Here is an 18,970-nt window from a genome sequence, read left to right on the forward strand (position 1 = left end):
CACACAGTACATGGAGTTCTTCCTCTTACTTCATGCTGGTTTTTGTCACTGGCTCCTGGAAAACCTGCGTTTCTGGACAGAAATCACTAGGATTAGTGATGTTAACAGTTCGACCTAAATCTACCAAAGCATGTAGTTCTTTAGGTAAATGGGCAGCGCAAGCCCTCGCCTGGGCACAATTACAGACATTCCTTGGTGAGATAAAGCAAGTTGCTGCCTAAGGATGTGCTTCCGTCCGGTGGCGAGCCCTGGTCCTCCATCGCCAGCGCAGGTCTCCCCGTAGCTCCCAGCATGGCCAGCTGGGCTGTGTCGGCAGAGCCCTCTGGTGGGCACTGGGCACATGGCAGGGACCGCGCTTTGCTGTGAAGGGTCACTGTGCTCTCCCGGGTGGTGTGTTCCAAATGACAAAAACATCTGAAGAAGGTAGATTAGATTAGACGTTAGGAGGACGTTCTTCCCTTTGAGGATCGTGAGGCCCTGGAACAGATTGCTCAGAGAAGTTGTGGATTCCCTTTCTCTAGAAGTGTCCAAGGCCAGATTGGATGGGACCTTGAGCAACCTGAACTACTGGGAGGTGTCTCTGCCCATGACAGAGGGGGTTGGGACTAGGTGATCAGTAAGGTCCCTGGTCAGTGGCTGCCTGTGGTTCAGTATTACCTATATACAGGTGGAGGTGAGCCACTCCATGGTGTAGGGAAGGTCTAACAGTTCATATAGGGCTTGAGCCTACAAGCAGGCATCCTTTTTCATTTGTAGACACCATATGGATCTGTCAGTGGAGCCATTATTTGAGCTCTCTCTTATGTCCTGCAGACAAAATATGCCAAAATAGTTCAGAATGCTAATTTAACACAAACCAGTTGATTGCATCAGCTGGGAATGGTACTCATACAAACTGCTCCCCTGACCGTGGTGAGCAAGTGGGGTCAGTGGCATCTTTAAGTGCATGTTTGTGAATCAAGATCTCCAGCATCCACACTTCATACCGTATGTACTAGGAAGAGGGCTGGGACCAGCTGTTGCCAGGATTTTCAGCTGTGACCCTGGGGTGAGTCTCTGGGATCCCTTAGGTATCCAGATACTCAGAACTCCACTTTGTAGACTCAGGGGCTGGTACAGAACAGAGAGGTGATTGTATATCCTTGCTGAGGTACCACACTTGGGGCTTCATGGTACTGTTATTCAAAGCTGCACCACAAACCACCCCATGGTAGCAGGCCTGGGTGGTAGCAGGCCTGGGTGGTAGCAGGGCAGAAAGATGAAGATGTGAATTGTTGTCAGGATATGATTGTTTTCCTGATTAAGTTTGAATGGATTTTTAAGCAAACTTATTGCTCATTTTTATGTGAAAAAGAGTTTTTAATTGGTGCTTCTGAATGAATTTCCTTTGGGAAGATTGACCCTTTTTAAGCCCCAACCTCTCTCCAAACAGAATAGGGAGGGAACAAAGATCCTAATGCTATCTGTGTGCCTCCAGCATGCACCTCGTTTCTTACATGATAAAAATGGTTCCCTACAAAGCCAGGTAGTTTCAGTAATTCATTTCAGGTTTGCTTTGGAAGTGTGTTTTTAGATGAACATTTGGATTGTAAACAACTACAGAAAAAAGGTTGTAAATACAAATTTCAAAAGTCTTTAACAAGGGTAGACCCCACTGTATTTTAGTAATAATACAGTGATATTTAAGAATTGGCCATTGCATTTATTTATAGCAAACTTCTAATAGAGTGGCTTCCTTATTCCACCAGGAAGCTTTCCCTGCCCTCTTTCTTCCCCAGGATGCCAGCCTTGCATCCTAACTTGACAGACATGCTTTCTGTTCTGCTTTTGCAGGAGGCTGTGAGGGCTGCTGAAGATGTCCGATAGTCTGGATATTGAAGAGAAACCTCCAGCACCACCATTGAGAATGAACAGCAACAATCGTGATTCTTCAGCACTAAATCACAGCTCCAAACCGCTCCCCATGGCCCCTGAGGAGAAGAACAAGAAGGCCAGGCTTCGCTCCATCTTCCCAGGAGGAGGGGATAAAAGTAAAGTATCAGCAGGGCAAGTGGGTGGCTGCCGCTCCCTTTGCACTCTGTTGATTGGGAGTTGCCGTGTTCAATTTCTGCCGCCGTTTTCTTCCTGTTTCAGTTGTAGAACATGGTAAAGTCCTTCCAAAGGCTTCTATTCCAATTGCTCTAGGAAGATGTTTCAAAAGGGGAGGAGGTGTTTAGTCAGTGACACTGTTTTCTTTGAAAAGCCAGTAAAACATGCACAGGTTGTGCAACTTGCTTTGTAAAAATAACCTTTCGTTTAAGCTGGGAAATCCTTTCCTTTTGGATTTTGTTTTGCATTTGCACTAAAACCAGAGATGAGGTTGTGTATTTTTTTTGCAGAAGTGAGAAGAACTGACCCCCACCACGACCCTTTAGCGTTTAGTTTTGGGTGGTTTTTTGAATGCACTTACCTTCCAGGAGCAGGATCAAGGCTCTTGTTGCTTTTGCAGTGAGAGTGGATGCAGAATGGCTTGATTTAAAACCTGCTAGATGTGATTACAGCAAGACACGCAGGAAACAGCTTTTCACATGCATTCTTTGAAATGCTTTTGCAGGAAGGGGGGTGTTTTCAGTTAGTGTATTTACTGAATTAATGGAAGGGGTCGTCTTTTTTTTTTCTTGTTGTAAAGGATCTGGGGAACTACAGGCCAGTCAGCCTCTTCTTGGTTCCTGGGAAGCTAGTAAGTAAATGCTCCTGGAAACCGTTTCCACACAAATGAAGGATAAGAATGTGATCAGGGATTCACAAAAGGGAATTCTGAACCATGCTGACAACCTTCTACCAGGAAATGACAGGCTTGGTGGTGAAGGGAGAGGAGTGTGTGTTATTTCTTAGTAAGGTGTTCAACAGTCCCCCATAGCATCCTTACACACTATGTGGCGCTGCCCTCAAGGGCAGCTCAGACCTATGGAACTGAGGTCATTCGCTCAGAACTCCAGCTCACCTCGACTGCCTTGGTCCTGAGTCTTTTCTGCAGGTCATGTGGAGCAGTTGGAGATAATCTGGCAGGCAAAACTCCTCACAGGCAGTGGAAGGCACAGTTTCAGCACCATTCCTCCCCTTAGTCAGGGGCAGTCCTGATGACTCCTCTCATCTAAAGGCTGTGGCCCATTTCTGAGGCATTCTTCAGGTTCACTCTGCAGAGTGCTTCCCAAAATGTCCCCTTTGGCTACAAAATTAATTTTCAATTGATTGTTTTTAAAGGCCAAAATTAACATCTCTCCTGGCTCCTTTAATTCCTGGAGGGACATGGGTCACTTCTGCTGCTGCCTACCAGCAGGATGGTATTATCCCTTTCAGAGAGAATGTTTCTTAAGTTGAAGGTGCTGTGTGAAATGGATGCAGAAATGAGGAGGTCCCTCTTGGAAAAGATCAGTGACATTAAAACTGTAGTTCACTACCATTCATAACAGTCTTAGGAAGCATCCAAGTGTCATGATATTAAATGTGACTGTGAGGGAAGGTAAGGTAAGATTTATAGCTTAATTTTGTTGGGTGATGGCAGTAAACGGAGGAAGTTTTGTTTGGCTGGCCAAGCCCCTTGAGGTGGTTTGATCTCAAGGTTAGTTTGTGGGTCAGGGTATCATCTAGCCTGTGTGTGCTTCACAGACATGTTTTTGAGAATCCTGCTTATAAAACAGAAGGAGATTAATGTTGCAGCTCTCATCTAGTGCAGTGCTTTGCAGCATCACAACTTTTTTATTAATAGTCCACCGCTGGTACTAGTAAACAGGATGTGAGGAAAGTGCCGTGGCAGGGTGTTTCTGCCTGAACTTTCACAGAATCATGCAGAATCCCAGCATGAGTTGGGGAGTTGGAAAGGATCTCTGGAAATCATCTAGTCCAACCTTCCTGCTAAAGCAAGGCCGCCTAGAGCAGGTTGTGCAGGATCATGTCCAGGTGGGTTTTGAAAGTCTCAAGAGAAGGAGACTCCACAATCTCTCAGGGCGGCCTGCTCTAGTACTCTGTCAGTCTCAAAGTAAAGAAGCTTTTCCTTTTGTTTAGGTGGAACTTCCTGTGTTCCACTTTGTGCCTGTTGCCATTTTGGGCCATGCTGCCTCTTCTAGACATTTGTATTCCATCTCTGCCTAACAGGTTGTGATCATCAAAGAATGTCCCATTGTCATAAAAGCCAAAACCTCATGAGAGCACCAGCCATGTAGCCAGAACTTGACTTCTGGCTGCCCCCTTTCTCCCAACTGATAAAATGGAGGAAGAGACAACCTGGGAACCAATTTTTCACTTGCACCCAAGGGCTTTATGGTCTTCCTTGATTCTGCCCAGGTTCTGACATACAGTGTCACTCATGCTGACATGAAAGAGTAGCAGTGTGTAGTAGTCTGTGCTCTTGAAAAGTTGTGGCACCCTCTCAACACTGTCTCCAGTCTCAGCTCCTGGAAGGCACATATCTCTTGTGGCTCCCTGTCAGGTTGGCAGATGGACGCCTCGGTGCCCTTTAATAGGGAGTCACCCACTGCAAGCACACGTCATTTCTTGTGCTGCTAGTGCAGTTTGTCCATGCAGACCTTGGTTGTGGGTGTCTATAGGTGTTGAAGCTTCATATGTAGGGGTTTTGGTTTGGTTTGAGGACTCGTGCATTTAAAACCTTGTTTTGACAAGTCACTGATGGCTCTTTGGAGGCCCTCTGTGCTTCTGCAGTTGAAACAAGCCAGTTGAGCATCAGTGTCCTGCTCCTTCCCTAGCACCTGACCTATGTTCATTGGTGTAGTTCCTCTCTCTTCTGTCTCAATGGTAAGGCATCCCTTTTCCTGGGGCCAGGAAGCCAAAGCAGACAACTGAAATGTATTTCCAGCATCGTGTGGGAAACCTGTGTGGAACAATGAGTCCATACTGAAGCTGTGAAATTGCCTTTCCTTCCTCAGAGGTGAGGATGGTGATGGGAGCCATGGTGGAGTTCACAACATGATTGTTTCAGCAGAATGCTGTTACCTCAGGAGAGCTGGCAGCTGAAAGAAATGACTTCTGTTCTTCTGGTTGTTTGATACAGCCTTGTCCTTCTTTCATTAAACCCACTGTACCTGGTGTGCTATGAAATAGATTAATGCTGTGTGTGATCTGGTGTCTCCCTGAAGGTGCTCTAGAGCACTCAGCCTAAAAAAATGATGGAGGGGGAGCAGGCCCATCACAGTCCAGATGCTCCTTTCAACTGAAGAAGTACATCCATGTTAAGAGTACTGGGTAAATAATGCCACTTTCATTGAAACTACTTCAGACTTAGCTGCAGATGGGAGCAGAGTCTGACCTTTAGTTATCAGATTGCCTCTGGTACGGAAGAATAAGAGGGAGGAAGAAAAACCAGGGCAGAGTTAAGATTAATGGAGGAGAAAGAAAAGGACAAGTCTGATGGAGTAGGACAGGAGGAGCAGAGGAAAGAGGATTGGAGGACAGCATAAGTGACAGTGCAAGGGAAAGGGGATGAAGGAAAGAAGAGAATGAGATGAAGAGTTGTTGAGCAAAGAGGAGGGCATAAGCATGAAGTAAACCCTTCCTTCCTCTGTGGGGAAAAGCTGCCACTTAGCTGAGTCGTGTTTTGCTGCCAAACTACTGCTTTTTTAACATAATAACAGTTGTGGTGATGCAGACTGTGAAAGACAGAAAAGTCTTTCCTTGTTCTCTTTTGTTCTGTAACAGTTGGTGTGGGTGGCCCTCATGGCTAGCTGCTGTGCAGGAGAGGTGCATTGTGAGGGGGAGTCATAAAAAAATCAAACAGGAATGTCCAGTATAAAACCCTTGAGCCCAGTCAGTTGTTGCTTCAAAGCAGTCATGCCTTTTCCTGTCATTTTTCCAACTCACTTAAAAGTGATTTGAGTTGCAGGGCACGTACAGATATGCCAAAGGTTTTTGACTGGGGAGGGGTGAGGGTGTTGCAAGGAGATGTTTAATTCTGTATTGAATTTATAGTTTCTCAGCATTTGGACCATAGATGTTGTATCCATAGTGTGGTAGGCAGAGCTCTCTGAAGCAGATGAGCCAAATCTTGGAGCATGAGCTGGAACACTTCTCCTGGAGCAGGAGAGGCCTAGCATGGACAAGTGCTGCCTTTGATGGAATGTTTTCTGTAATGCCTTATTACACACTGTGATGGTTTGAAACTGTCTTTTTAATTTTTCCTTGCAAAGTTCAAAACAGAGAAAGTGAAAGAGTGTAAACAAGTCACTCTTTCCATTGGATAGATAGAAATGTTTAAGAACTATTACCCAAAAAAAAAGTGGGGCACTCTGCACTTTCTGCATTCTGCAGCGGGGGCAGTTGCTGGGCTGTCTGGCTGCTGTTTTCTTCTTCTCTTCTGGCAGAAGATAACACACTGACCTTGATGAGCTTTGAACTGAATTTGATGATCCTTTAAGTCTAATTTCCAATGCATTTGCTAGCTAGGTAAGAGAAGCCAGTTTTGTTATTGACAATAAAAAGTTACATATGCTGAGCAGAGATGACAACTGGCAACATCTATCCTGAAAATTAAACATAATCTTGGAGATAAAAGAAGAGGGAAGGCCTTTGTGTTTGTATTTGATATATTGTTGCCTTCTTTACTGAATGCTAAATGAAAATAATCATCAATAATTAATAATTAATCATAATTAATATTGTGTAGGGGTACGCAGTACAAACAACAGGTGACAGTTACTTAATGAGGATAAATGCAACAAGGCAGAGAACATCCAAACATTGTTACAAACATCCAAAATATAATTATAAAGAGCAGATCATCTTCCAGCTAAAGGAGACTATAAGGTACAGTGAGAGAAGACATGCAGAGAGGCCTCGTGGATCTACTGTCTGTGATCAAAGACAGACCCAGGCTGGGAGGGAGCTGATACATTGTGAGTTCAGTCTTTGCATGAGACAGACCCTTAGGTAAACTTAGGAAGCTGGCAAAAGTACTAAAACACTGAAGGAAAACGTTAATGAAAAGTCCCTGTGTATAGCAGTGCTTTATGTTAGAAGGCTGATTTCATAAAACTCCATCCTGAATGATATTGATAGAAGGGGACACTTGCTTTTGAAATAAGACACAGACAAAATTGTCTTCATCATGTTTCTGATGTGCATAGCATGGCTGTCACTGGCACTGCACTGAGGGAATATGGAAGGCAAAGACAGGACCTAAAAAAATGCTCCTTTCCTGCTGATGTGTAACCATGGCATGTGTATTCACTTCCATTTTATCATTAATAAATGGTGATACCCTGGCCTTTAGGGGTCCTGATACCAAGTCCCACTGTGATAGGCACAGTACAAACCTCTCACATGTCTCTGGGTTTCTCAAAAGAGTTAGCATGAAGTTGTATCACATCAGATTTACAGAGCAGACCAACTCAGCACCACTGTGATTGTAGGTAAAACAGTTAAGCATTAAACTGGTAAGATGGACAGCAGAGGAGAGGTAGGATCTCAGGGTGCAGAAACCTTCTTTAAAGATGTGAGATGATGTGACTTTTTGTATTCTGCATGAGAGCTTTGTGCCTCTCTTATTTTCTGAGGTTGTGTTAATGACTCTTACATACTGCAAGTGGGCACTGTAATATTTGTTCTGTCCCAGCCACTGGCATGTCATTTTGCCATGAAATGATAAATGTGTTGGTAGAATGGCAGTTTCCCTCTTGACTGTTATAAATAGACCATTGGCACTAGAGAAGCTCCTACAGATAGCTCTGTATTATTCAGACATGTGGTGGTTAGTCTTGGAGCATGCTGGTTCTCCAGGGAAGCCAAGTATTTGAGGTACCTGCCAGCAGGATAGATGCTTCAACGTGGGTTTACGCTGTGTTCATCTGGGTGTTTGGGAGTCATCCAGAAATGGCATTATTGTCACCATATTTCAGAGAAATCTCTGTTGAACATGGATTCTTGATTCATCAGAGTGAAAGCAGTTTCTCTCAACCTTTATTACACTCATTCTTTATCAGGGTCAATAAAAGTGGACTGAAGTGGGATTTGTCAATAGTAAGAGGCACAGGAAATAGATGACCACAAGGGATGTTACTTTTAAAAGGTGTTAAAATAGGAGGGAGATAAGAAACATAATGACTCTCAAGTCTGTCTCCTTCACTAAGATGCTCCATACTCTGAATACAGGTGGAGTGATTTAAAACCAAGAAATTTCTGGAGACTAATAAAGCCTGGGGTTTATAGTTGTATGTCTTAGTTAATTGAGAGCTCAAATGAAGCTTTTCCAATGGCATTTTGGGGCTCTTGTTGCTGGGCAGATTCTGTGGGGTTTAATCCAGAGATACTGCTTTAGCCTTTTACTCAGAGAAGCATCAGGAACAGGTCCTTCGTCTTCTCCTGAGCTGCCTGCTTTCACGCAACTTGTATGAACCTTGTTATCTAAAAATGTCTTCTCAGATTTGCTTGAGTTTGACAACAGGCTCAGAGCATTTTGGAGGCAAGGCACATACAAACAGGCATGGACATGCATGTCCCGGGTGCTTTAACTTCTGCAGGAACCCACAGAGCAAAGTCTAACATAAGTTAGTTGCTAGATATAAAAATTTGATGAAGAAAACAACTGGTAATAGAAATCATACTGGGTAGAGATAGCCTAAGAAGGCTACTTTAGTAACAGCTTACTTTGGCAGCTGTGAAACTGACCAGGAGAAAACCAAAATGAAACAACTCCTTTTAGACCTGCCCAAATAGGGGTTAACAGGCTGGTGTTGTATTAGCTTGGATCTCTTTGTCAAGTAAGATGAATGTTGATCAATTTGTTTTCCACTTCTAAACTTGGAAACTATTTTGAGCACACCTGATTGAAAATTTTTGAATGAAAAGCTGTGCAGAAAATAAATGCATGTTAACCTTTTGCCTCTAGCCAACAAGAAGAAGGAGAAAGAACGTCCAGAGATCTCTCTTCCTTCAGACTTTGAACATACCATTCATGTGGGATTTGATGCCGTCACTGGAGAGTTCACAGTAAGTACCCCTTGTATTGTGTGCTTACCAGAGCTTCTAGTTTATTGATGGTAAAATAACCTCCTGTTACCAGAAGCGTCAGATGACAGCAGCCAGGCTGTGAAGAAAGAAAATTTTATTTGTTGGACTTAGGATTTGGAGTGTTTTACTTCTGATTCAGGCTGCTTTTTTGTTTCTCCAAGGATTGTCAACAGAGTGTCTGTGGAAAACGAAAACTAAGAAGAACGTAGGTACATGCTTTTATCAGTCCCACAAGCTTCTACAGGAGCTGCTTATTCCATGTCTTTGGCAAACCATAAAAACCCCTCACACATGAGCTCATCTTGCTGTAGATGATCAGCCCCCAGGTGTGAAGTCCAGCTGCTCTGCAGATCGCCCTTGAAAACACCCAGAAAGCAGCAGCAATGTGGAAGTTTATTCATTTTAATTTAATATCCTTCAAAATATGTTTACAGAATAGGTGATCAGGCACATTTCTAGCCTCTATATTAATAAAATGGCAGTCAGACTTTTCTACTTACATCACAACAAAGTGTATGAAGCGTTGGGAAAAATGAGTCTGAAAGAAGCAGGGGGACTTGAAAGCCTTTTCTCTCAGACTACTAGTTATGTGCTGAAACCATTAATCCTTAAAGCTAAGAAGGCAGGGAGCTTACATTTGGTTGAGCTGTGGAGGTGAGAGGAAACATTAGCAACTCTCTGTACTATCAGTAGCAGTACCCTGTGAGCTGAGTGGTCAGACTGTGTTATCACCATGTGTCAAATTGTAAAGTGTGCTATTGCTGACTGGCTGCATACACCAAACAGGATGGGACAAATCATTTGCCTGCACCAAGGATGGTTGATGTTCAGAATTTGAACCCCAAATTACATTTCTTCATAATTTTTTACTTTGCTAGTTTAGTTTCTCAAAAACACTTCAGAAAATGGGAAACTTTCTGTATGCCTCAATAGCAGTAGTACCAGTAACAAGAGAAGTAAAAAAGACACATTTAATGACAGCATGCCTTCAGAGGAGTAGTGAAAATTAATTATCCTTAGTAATTAGGAAATACAGCTACATTTAAAATATATGGACTAGTTAATTAGCTTTTCTAAATAAATGCCACTTATAAAATCTTCAAATTTTATTCTGTGCCAAACCATAGGGCTTGATTAAATGGTCATTTAAAAAGTCTAAACATGCTAATTTTTTATGAGAAGGTTACCATAAAACTGTGTTAGCATAAAATTGTGTTTTCCCTGCTATCTATCCTGGTTTTCCTCTTTTTCTCCCTCTCTTTAGCCACTTTATTGTTCAGATTAATCTCCAGTGCCATTCTGGTGTCATATCATAGATTCTGTTACTTTTTGCTAGTTGCTTTTTGTGTTGTTTGTTGTTTTCTGTTGTTGGTTTTTGTGTGTGTTTCCCTGCCCTGTATTTCACTGCTTTTCCCTCTGAATGTCCAGCTGTTTCCTTTCAGCCTTCTGCCTTTATTTCTGCCCTGTGCTTCGGTCTTTTTTCCTTCTGGCTCTGTGCAAACACAGTGGGTCACAATCATGTTCACTTGTAGACTGACTGCTGGTGAGGATCCCAGTTATTTTCATGTCCCTGCCAGTTAGAACATAAAGGAGGGACGTAGAAGTTAACACAGTTCAGTTCTATGCACAAGCACTCTCTATCAGTAATTAAGAGATCACAATTTAGATGAGTTTGAATGTTATTTTTATCATCCAATGTGTCAAAACAGTCTCTAGCATCAGAAATTTTTTATCATTGGGTGTTTTTTAGGGGGTCAGATGCCACCAGCACTGGTCCTGGCCTTGCAGAATGAAGTGATTGCACATGACTAAATACATCCAGGTCCATTGTTGTAGTACAGTTTATTTTTTTACTACAATTTTTCTTTTCAAAATAGTGGACATTAGATGACTGCTGTTCATTTTTACACAATACTTCTACAATAATACTTGTTCCCAAGGCAGGAGGTGCAGCACTGCAGTTTGAGAAGGCTTTAACCAATTCAAACCAAATTAAAGGGACAGATGACTTCCCCCATGCCACTTGCTAGCACAGGATTTAACACTCAGTCCTTAGTGGAGTAAAATGTCAGTCAGAGCAAAGGGATTTTTGCCCCATGAAGAACAAACTATCGATTTCCAGCTAATCCCAGATGCAAGCATTATGTTACACAATAGATTAGGCATGTCTGATTTGTCACAACCTGGATACAACTCATGTATCAGCTGGGAAGTCCTGTGGTAAGTATATCCTGCTGAAGGGACTACCACTAGCTATATCATGTGAAAATACTCCCACTGTCTAGTGATCATGCTGTCATGTCTCTTTCAAAAGTTTGGAAGTGCCATGGGAATGTCCAATAGACATCCAAATATATGGGTTGGGTTTTTGTTTGGAATTATTACAGTTGTCATGCTCTACTGGTTATGTGCAATGCATTGGGCCATTTTCTGACCCCTAACAGTCACTCCCAGCTGCATTCCTTACCTGACTGCTGATGGTTGCATCTCAAATCAAAGCTGCATGGGCTCCTGAGTTTCAACTTTCAGGCTTAAGCACCAAGCTGTGGCGTTGTGCATCTCCATTTTCACTGTGCTTGGAGCAACTCTTGTACTTTTGCTAAGAAGTAGGGCTTTTGAAGCTCAAAAGAAAATTGGTTGGGAACTGTTGAGCTGGAGCATGCTGCTAGAGATTTATGTTGTTTTATTTTGAAGAAACAGTTACATTTTCTGAGTGGAGGAAGAAATGTGGTTTGCAGGGCTTTGGGGAGTGTATTTTGTAAGTGTGTTCTGAAACAGTTTCCTCATCCCCAGTCTAGAATAAAATGTGGTTACCCACCAAACTTTTAACATTTCAAGATTATTTCAAGCAACTGGGAGAAAGTTGTGGCTGTAAATCCAAAGTTGTTGTGCGTTATTAATCTAATAATTACTAGTCCATTAATTCTTTAGAATTGTCCTGATTTTCAGTCTGTCATGGATTTTTTGTGTTATGATAATACACAACCTCCCAGTATGAAATTGGAGTTTAGCTAGCTGCTTTCTCCACTAGACTTTGCTGACTCCTGCACTAGCCAATTCTAATCTTGAGACTGCAGAACCATTAGAAAAAACTTGCATAGAGCCATTCAAAACTGCTAACCTGGCTTTCAAAACTAGAAAACTGGCAAAAGCCCCTATCTTTCTCTATTAGTTTGGGGTTTTCTTAAATAAAGAGAGACATCACAGATCGCTTTTCCAGTCACTTGCTGTTAATCCTAAGTAATGTATTTTTATGAGGGGTAGAAAAAATGATTTAAAAGAGAAGGGGAAATGATGCTTCCAAACTTTGGAACACTTGTGATTTTTCTGTTTTCCTAAGTCTGCCTTCCTGTAGCCTGTCCACCACCTAATCTGTTTGGTATCTACCTCGTAACTCCCATTTTAGATGGGACTGTCCCATTTTGGCTCATTGGTTTCCTCCCACCACCTTCTAAGTTGTCCCACATTCTGTTTTAACTTTCTTTTCTTTCTTTATTTACGTCCATTACAGCCAGATCTCTATGGCTCACAGATGTGCACAGGGAAGCTCCCAGAGGTGCGTCACAGGCCCAAAAGAATCTTGCATCCAAATGCCTCTTTGAGATGTCATAGCACTGCAGCAGCAGGTTGATGTGTGTGCAGTAGATTTGTTGCTTGGCTTATCCCACTTTTTTTCCATTAGTCTAAACTTTGGAGGCCCATGTCACACATTGTTTTGTGGAGAACTTCTTAGAAAGAAGCTCTGTTAAAGAGTTTATCTAGATTGGGGTGGCACAAAGGCTTAAGTTTAAATGTACTTCAGATGTAATTTTTCATCCAGTAAGCCCTACGGTTTGCTGGTAGGTGTTGGCTGTTCAGTAAATGGGGAAAACTACAGGCTTTCAAATTTAGGAAATTATACTGGATATTTAAAGCAATATTTCATCAATGTAATTTCAATGCAGAGCTGTGGCCTTCAGCGATTGGTTCAATATACAAATGCTACCTTCTCTTGTAAAATGTCCAAGAATTCCTGCAAGGCTTTGTCACTCTTGGCATGTATTCTGATGCCCAGGTTTCTGTATATTTGCAACCTACAGAGCTACAGGAACTCAAGGAAAGAAATGTCCTTAGCAGCAGTGGTACAACTCAGTGTTAAGATTTTGAGAATTTAAATCCAGATTCTTAACCCTGCAGTGTTCCCTGGAATGCTGAAAATTAATTGTGTCAGGGTGGGGTTTGCTTTTTAATCAGACAGCAGAAATCATTTCAGTAAAATGTGTTTGTGTTATGAAGCATTAAAAATCCAGTGTAAGGCTCCTAAAATACACTGTATTGTCCACAAATGTAGAATAGTTTTGCTACGTCTGCACTGAATCACCAGGAAAACAAGCAGAGCCTTAAATCATTAATCCGTGGAAGAGCAGAGTTGATTTAAAGATGAGTTTCATGCACTTTTTTTCCTATCACAGTCATAACTTTCTTTTCTTTCTAAAGTTGGATCCTGGTTTTAGCTCTATATTTTGATAGAGAAGAGAAAGATTGCATCTAATGTATAAGTGACTACTTTTAATTGTAAAGTGTCAATCAAAATTTCTGAAAGTAATCTTACAGGCAGCATGGGATCAAGGTAAAGATCTGTGAGGCTGTGGTTGTTAAATATTCTAAACCTGCATTCTTTACACTTGGCATCTACAGGGCATTCCAGAGCAATGGGCCAGGCTACTACAGACCTCCAACATAACAAAACTAGAGCAGAAGAAGAACCCACAAGCTGTTCTAGATGTTCTCAAATTTTATGATTCCAAAGAAACAGTTAACAACCAGAAATATATGAGCTTTACGTCAGGAGGTAAGTCGACATCTCGCTGTGAAAAAGGCCCCAAAATGAGGCAGAGCGATGTTCAACATTAAAGTTGTCAAGAAACAGCCTCAAAAAATTCCAGTCTGTGGAATACTTCTGAAATGAATAAGATTTCTTCTTTCATCCCCTAAATGTCAGTGAAATGATTACTTTTCTTTGTTATTTCTTTGTAGAACAAAGTAAGATACTAGACGGAACAATGTTGTGGTATTTAAGCCTACCCAGTGGCGGCTAACCACCATGTAGCTGCTTGCTCACTCCCTACTCCCCTCACCTCAGTGATGTGGGGAGGAGAAAATATAATAAAAGGCTCAAGAGTCAAGACAGAGATGAGAAGGGCTCACTCAACAATCATGGTCATTGACAAAAAACAGACTTGGGGGAAAAAAATGTCCATTTAATTTAAAATAAAGATCTGACAAACACCTATCCCCACCTCTCCCTTCTTTTTGGGCTCAGCTCTTTTCCAGATTTTCTGTGCTTTCTTCTCCTGAGCCATGCAGGAGGATGAGGAACAGGGATCAGTTCATCACATTGTCTCTGCTGCTCCATCCTCCCCAGTAGGAGGACTTCTCACACTCTTCCCCTGCTCCAGTGTGGGGTCCTTCCCACGGGAGACAGTCCTTCATGAACTCTCCAATACAAATCCATCTCATGAGACTGCAGCTCTTCACAAACTGCTCCAGTGTGGGTCCTTTCTGTGGAGTGTAGTCCTCCCACCAATGGACCGCTCAAGCACTGGCATCCTTTGGAGTCATGACCTCCTTCAGGCAGTCCATCTGTTCTTGCATGGGGTCCTTTATGGGCTGCAGCTGGATATTAAATTCTTTATGGACCTCCATGGGTTGTGGAGGAACATCTTGCTTCACCATGGTCTTCACCGTGGGCCACCAGGGAATCTCTGCTCCAGCATGCCTCCCTGCCTCCTTCTGGACTGACCTTGGTGTTCCTCTCACATCTTCCTCCTCTCCAAGAACTTGTCCAGAAAGGTTTTTTTTTTCTATCTCCTTAAGTATGTTATAGCAGAGGTACTTCCACTGTTGTTGATTGACTTAGCCTTGGCCAGCAGCAGGTCCATCTTGGACATGATGTATGCTCCTGACCTCAGAAGCTATTATTGTGCTATGTCAGAAAAGAGCTGCCATGGCTAATGGGGATTTTGGGGAAGCTTTCTTGGGGAAGCGTTTTCAGCAGCTAAACAGAATCAATGCATGTAAGTTATTTAAAAGAAAAAAAGAAACAAAATCAAAACAAACAAAAAGGGATAAAAAGCTGCTATATTAGCTCAGGCAGAATAGAAGCACTGGCTGTTAAAAAACAATAATTTGCATTTGATTGGATTTGATTTACTGGCAAAAACAGGGCAAAAAATAGATACAAGAAACTGTAGAAAAAGATTCCCCTAGTATAGTATTGCCCTGTTACGTTGCTTGCTGTGTAAAATAATAGTTACTACTGGAGGGATGTTGTGGAAAAAAACAATGCCTTCTATTTGGATTTACTTGTTCCGTGGGATTCCCCACCCCAGGCAGTTTTACAGTATCTGGTTAATTCTCCCTTTCACTTTGCAGATAAAAGTGCCCATGGATACATAGAAGCCCATCCTTCGGTGAGTGTGAAAATAGCCTTTTGTTTTCATCGTGTTTTAAGAACTGTGGAGCAAGCCATGAGCTTTGACTGCCAGCCTTGTAGGCTGAAAGAACACGTATTTTAGTGTCTGTGCATCAGCAGAAAGAGGTCACTGGCTCTTTGCTGGTTTTCTTTTTAGGAACTTTATAAACAGATGAAAGTCTGGTTTTGCAGACAGAAGATTGTTTGCTATTCTCTGCCATGGTGGAATATGTAATGGCAACATTAGTTGTTGCCATTGGGCTGTCTAATTAGCCCATTTTAATTTATTTTTAACAACTTAGAATCCACTTGTATAGAATTTTATGATTTATCCTTAGTACAGATGGATATGCAGCTGAATATAAATAAAGTTATAATTGATATGTAACTCACTGGAACCACTGAAAGAAAGTTTTAGTTAATCATCCCCTCTAATTAATGCTGGTTTGCTATAGCAATCCCAGAGGTGTAGCCAGGACATTCACATTAATACTGACCACATTTATTAGTGTTAATATTAGTGCATTAAGTAGCAAATAGCTGAATGGGGACTTGGCCTTTATTTCCAAGTGTTAAGTAACTTAATTTTATATTTGTGATTACGCATCAGAGAGTGTGTATAATGAAAGGAAAATCATATTTGAATATTCACACTTCAGATTTTCATCCATGCCACTTTCATTATCTTTAATCAAACACACTTTTATAAATATGTCTGGCATTCACCAGAGCACAGTAAGCCCTCCCGGCAGCTTTAGCAGACATAGACACTGGTGAAGCAGTCAAGATGTCAGCATTCAGAAGTCGCCAACACAGAGGATGGCTGGTTGAAGGCTGTAGTAGAGGGAAAACAGCTGACAGGATTGGGCAGATAGTGGAATTCTTTTAATTTAATTTCACTCCTTAATGGGAGTTTAGCATTAAATAATAGGACATTGTATATGTTTGAGCTGCAGAGTTCAGTGCTCTTAGGCCAAGCATGGAGCACAGGGATAAAACTAATTCTAAGAATGTGACCTAACAAAAATGTGATTATTCTACTCTTTATTTTTCCCTTCCTCATCTTCTATCCCCATGTAAGCAAAATGCTAACAATTAATAGAAAGCTATATACTGGTCCAACGTGTGACAATGTAACACTGACCTTCCCATTAGGACACCCCTTGCTTGACAGGGTTGGCCCTTAAACAGCTGTTTAAAATGTCTGACCTGTCATTCCCTGTTTTGGTCAAATCAGTAGCCTCTTTCACCACTTCAGCGCCGTGGAAACAGGCAATATGATTACCCCACAGGCAGAAGAGTAAAGAAACAACCAGCCTTTATCTCCATAGCCAATTCCCATCCAGACAGCTGAGGAGGTTTTGCACTAGCCAGTAGGCACCTTTAGCTTAAGGAATTCCTACTGTTTCTGTAGACACAATGCTGAAGCACTTAACCAGCAACTGGAAGTGACTTCCAGTGATCTATTTTGTGAACTATGTTTTGTGAAATGAGGCTTTGACTGAGCATAGGAACGATTTAGCTGCTTTGAGCAGAAATGAAAGCCACCAAGATGAATTAACAAAACTACATGGACCTCTGTAACCTTCCCATTGCACTGTGCTAGGTGTAACTTAGAATGGAGGCCTGTAAGACTATAGGCATCGCCAGGGGGTTTCCTGATGTCTAAGCAGACTGAAGTTGTGTGTAATTACCAAAACCCTCCAAGTGCCAGAATGCTGATCATCACTCATGCTTCTGTCTGTCCACAGAGCACAAAAACAGCATCAGAACCCCCACTAGCTCCCTCTGTTTCTGAAGAAGAGGATGAAGATGAAGAAGATGAGGAAGATGACAACGAACCGCCGCCTGTTATTGCACCACGGCCCGAACACACAAAATCAGTAAGTCCCAGGTTTGGCCAGCACTGTAGTTGGTGTAAATCAGAGCAGCACGTTTCTGATCAGACAGCCCTTGCATGAAGACTTGAGAGCTGGAGTCCTACCATGACATAGTGCTTCAACCAAGCCACTGACACCAGGAAAATCTGCTTTGACCTTTCACATTTAGCCAGTTCAACCGTTATGTTCAGAAAGGGGAGATGTTCCCTTCTTCTATTCAGACACTTATGTGCCCACTAAAGAGTCTTTTGGGTACCTATGAAAACACATGAGCATCAAGGAACAAGGCTGTGGCTGCCAGGACAGATCTATTTCTGTATCCTTGCTAGAAGGTACATTTATGCTTTCTGTTATCTTTCAGACAATCAGTGAAAATTGAACGTGAAACCAGCCATGGATGTGTATAAAAGTAGCCTTTAATTTTCACCTGTTCAGTCTGAGAAGGGAACACCAATACTAAACATACAGCACCTTCCTAAGTGTTTGCATTTGAAATGTCACCTCTGGGGCATCTCTGCAAGCCAACTTTCTGACGCAAGTCAATTTCTTGTCACAGATCTACACCCGCTCTGTAGTTGAACCTGCTGCTGCACCAGCACCAGCTAAAGAAGCCACCACTCCTCAGCCTGAAAACTCAAACACAAACACTTTGTACAGAAACACAGACAGGCAGCGAAAGAAGTCCAAGATGACAGATGAGGAGATCCTGGAGAAACTGAGTACGTATTGTATGTGTGGTGTCTGACCAAGCAATCCATGGTCTGCATATCTCAAGACTACTGTACGAAATGTTCATCCTCAGTTGAGTGTCAGAAGGCACTTATGACTCCCTGCAGAAACTGTGATTGTGCTTACAGTATCACAGTATATCAGAGGTTGGAAGGGACCTCAGGAGATCATCAGGTCCAACCCCCCTGCCAGAGCAGGATCACTGAGGGTAGTCCACACAGGAACACATGCAGGTGGGTTTTGAAAGTCTCCAGAGAAGGAGACTCCACAACCCCCCTGGGGAGCCTGTTCCAGTGCTCTGTCACCCTCACTGTAAAGAAGTCTCCTCAGGTTGAGGTGAAATCTTCTAGTTTGAACCCATTGTTCCTTGTCTTATCACTGTGAACCACCAAAAAGAGCCTGGCCCCCTCCACTTGACACCCACTCCGCAGATATTTATAGACATTGATCAGATCCCCTCTCAGTCTTCTCTTCTCAATACTAAACAGCCCCAGGGATTTCAGTCTCTCTTCATAGGGGAGATGCTCAAGTTCCCTGGACACAGTATTGCAGGTGTGGTCTCACCAGGGCAGAGTAGAGACATAGAAGAATTTCCCTAGAGCTGCTGGACACACCTTTCTTGATACATCCCAGGATCCCATTGGCTCTCTTGGCCACAAGAGCACATTTTTGTTCCATGGAGAACTTGCTGTCCACCAGCACTCCAAGGTCTTTCTCTGTGGAGCTGCTTTCCAGCAGTGCAGCCCCTACCCTGTACTGGTGCCTGTTGTTATTTCTCCCCAGATGCAGGACCCTGCACTTGTCCTTATTAAAATTCATGAGGTTTACCTGCACCCAGCTCTCCAGCCTGTCCAGGTCATGTTGGATGGCTGATGGGGTGTCAGCCAACCCCCCCAGTTTTGTATCATCA

The 18,970-nt window shown here is 42.6% G+C and overlaps 1 protein-coding gene across 3 annotated transcripts in view; it reads left to right on the top strand.

Annotated features, from left to right (window-relative positions):
- The first annotated feature begins 1,855 nt into the window (after positions 1 to 1,855).
- PAK3 (p21 (RAC1) activated kinase 3) overlaps positions 1,856 to 18,970 on the top strand; it is a 30,539-nt gene continuing 13,424 nt past the window's right edge. Inside the window, exons 1-7 of one of the 3 annotated variants that reach the window (XM_054388739.1) lie at positions 1,856 to 2,030; positions 8,876 to 8,976; positions 12,509 to 12,553; positions 13,675 to 13,828; positions 15,412 to 15,449; positions 17,203 to 17,334; positions 17,888 to 18,050. In XM_054388739.1, coding sequence (XP_054244714.1) covers positions 1,856 to 2,030; positions 8,876 to 8,976; positions 12,509 to 12,553; positions 13,675 to 13,828; positions 15,412 to 15,449; positions 17,203 to 17,334; positions 17,888 to 18,050 — 808 coding nt within the window. Of the gene's footprint in view, positions 2,036 to 8,875; positions 8,977 to 12,508; positions 12,554 to 13,674; positions 13,833 to 15,411; positions 15,450 to 17,101; positions 17,115 to 17,202; positions 17,335 to 17,887; positions 18,051 to 18,970 lie in introns of all 3 variants that reach the window. The other 2 variants (XM_054388741.1, XM_054388740.1) reach the window with 2 other exon arrangements.

Source organism: Indicator indicator, chromosome 17 (genome assembly GCF_027791375.1).
Source record: "Indicator indicator isolate 239-I01 chromosome 17, UM_Iind_1.1, whole genome shotgun sequence".
Classification (NCBI taxonomy): Eukaryota; Metazoa; Chordata; class Aves; order Piciformes; family Indicatoridae; genus Indicator; species Indicator indicator.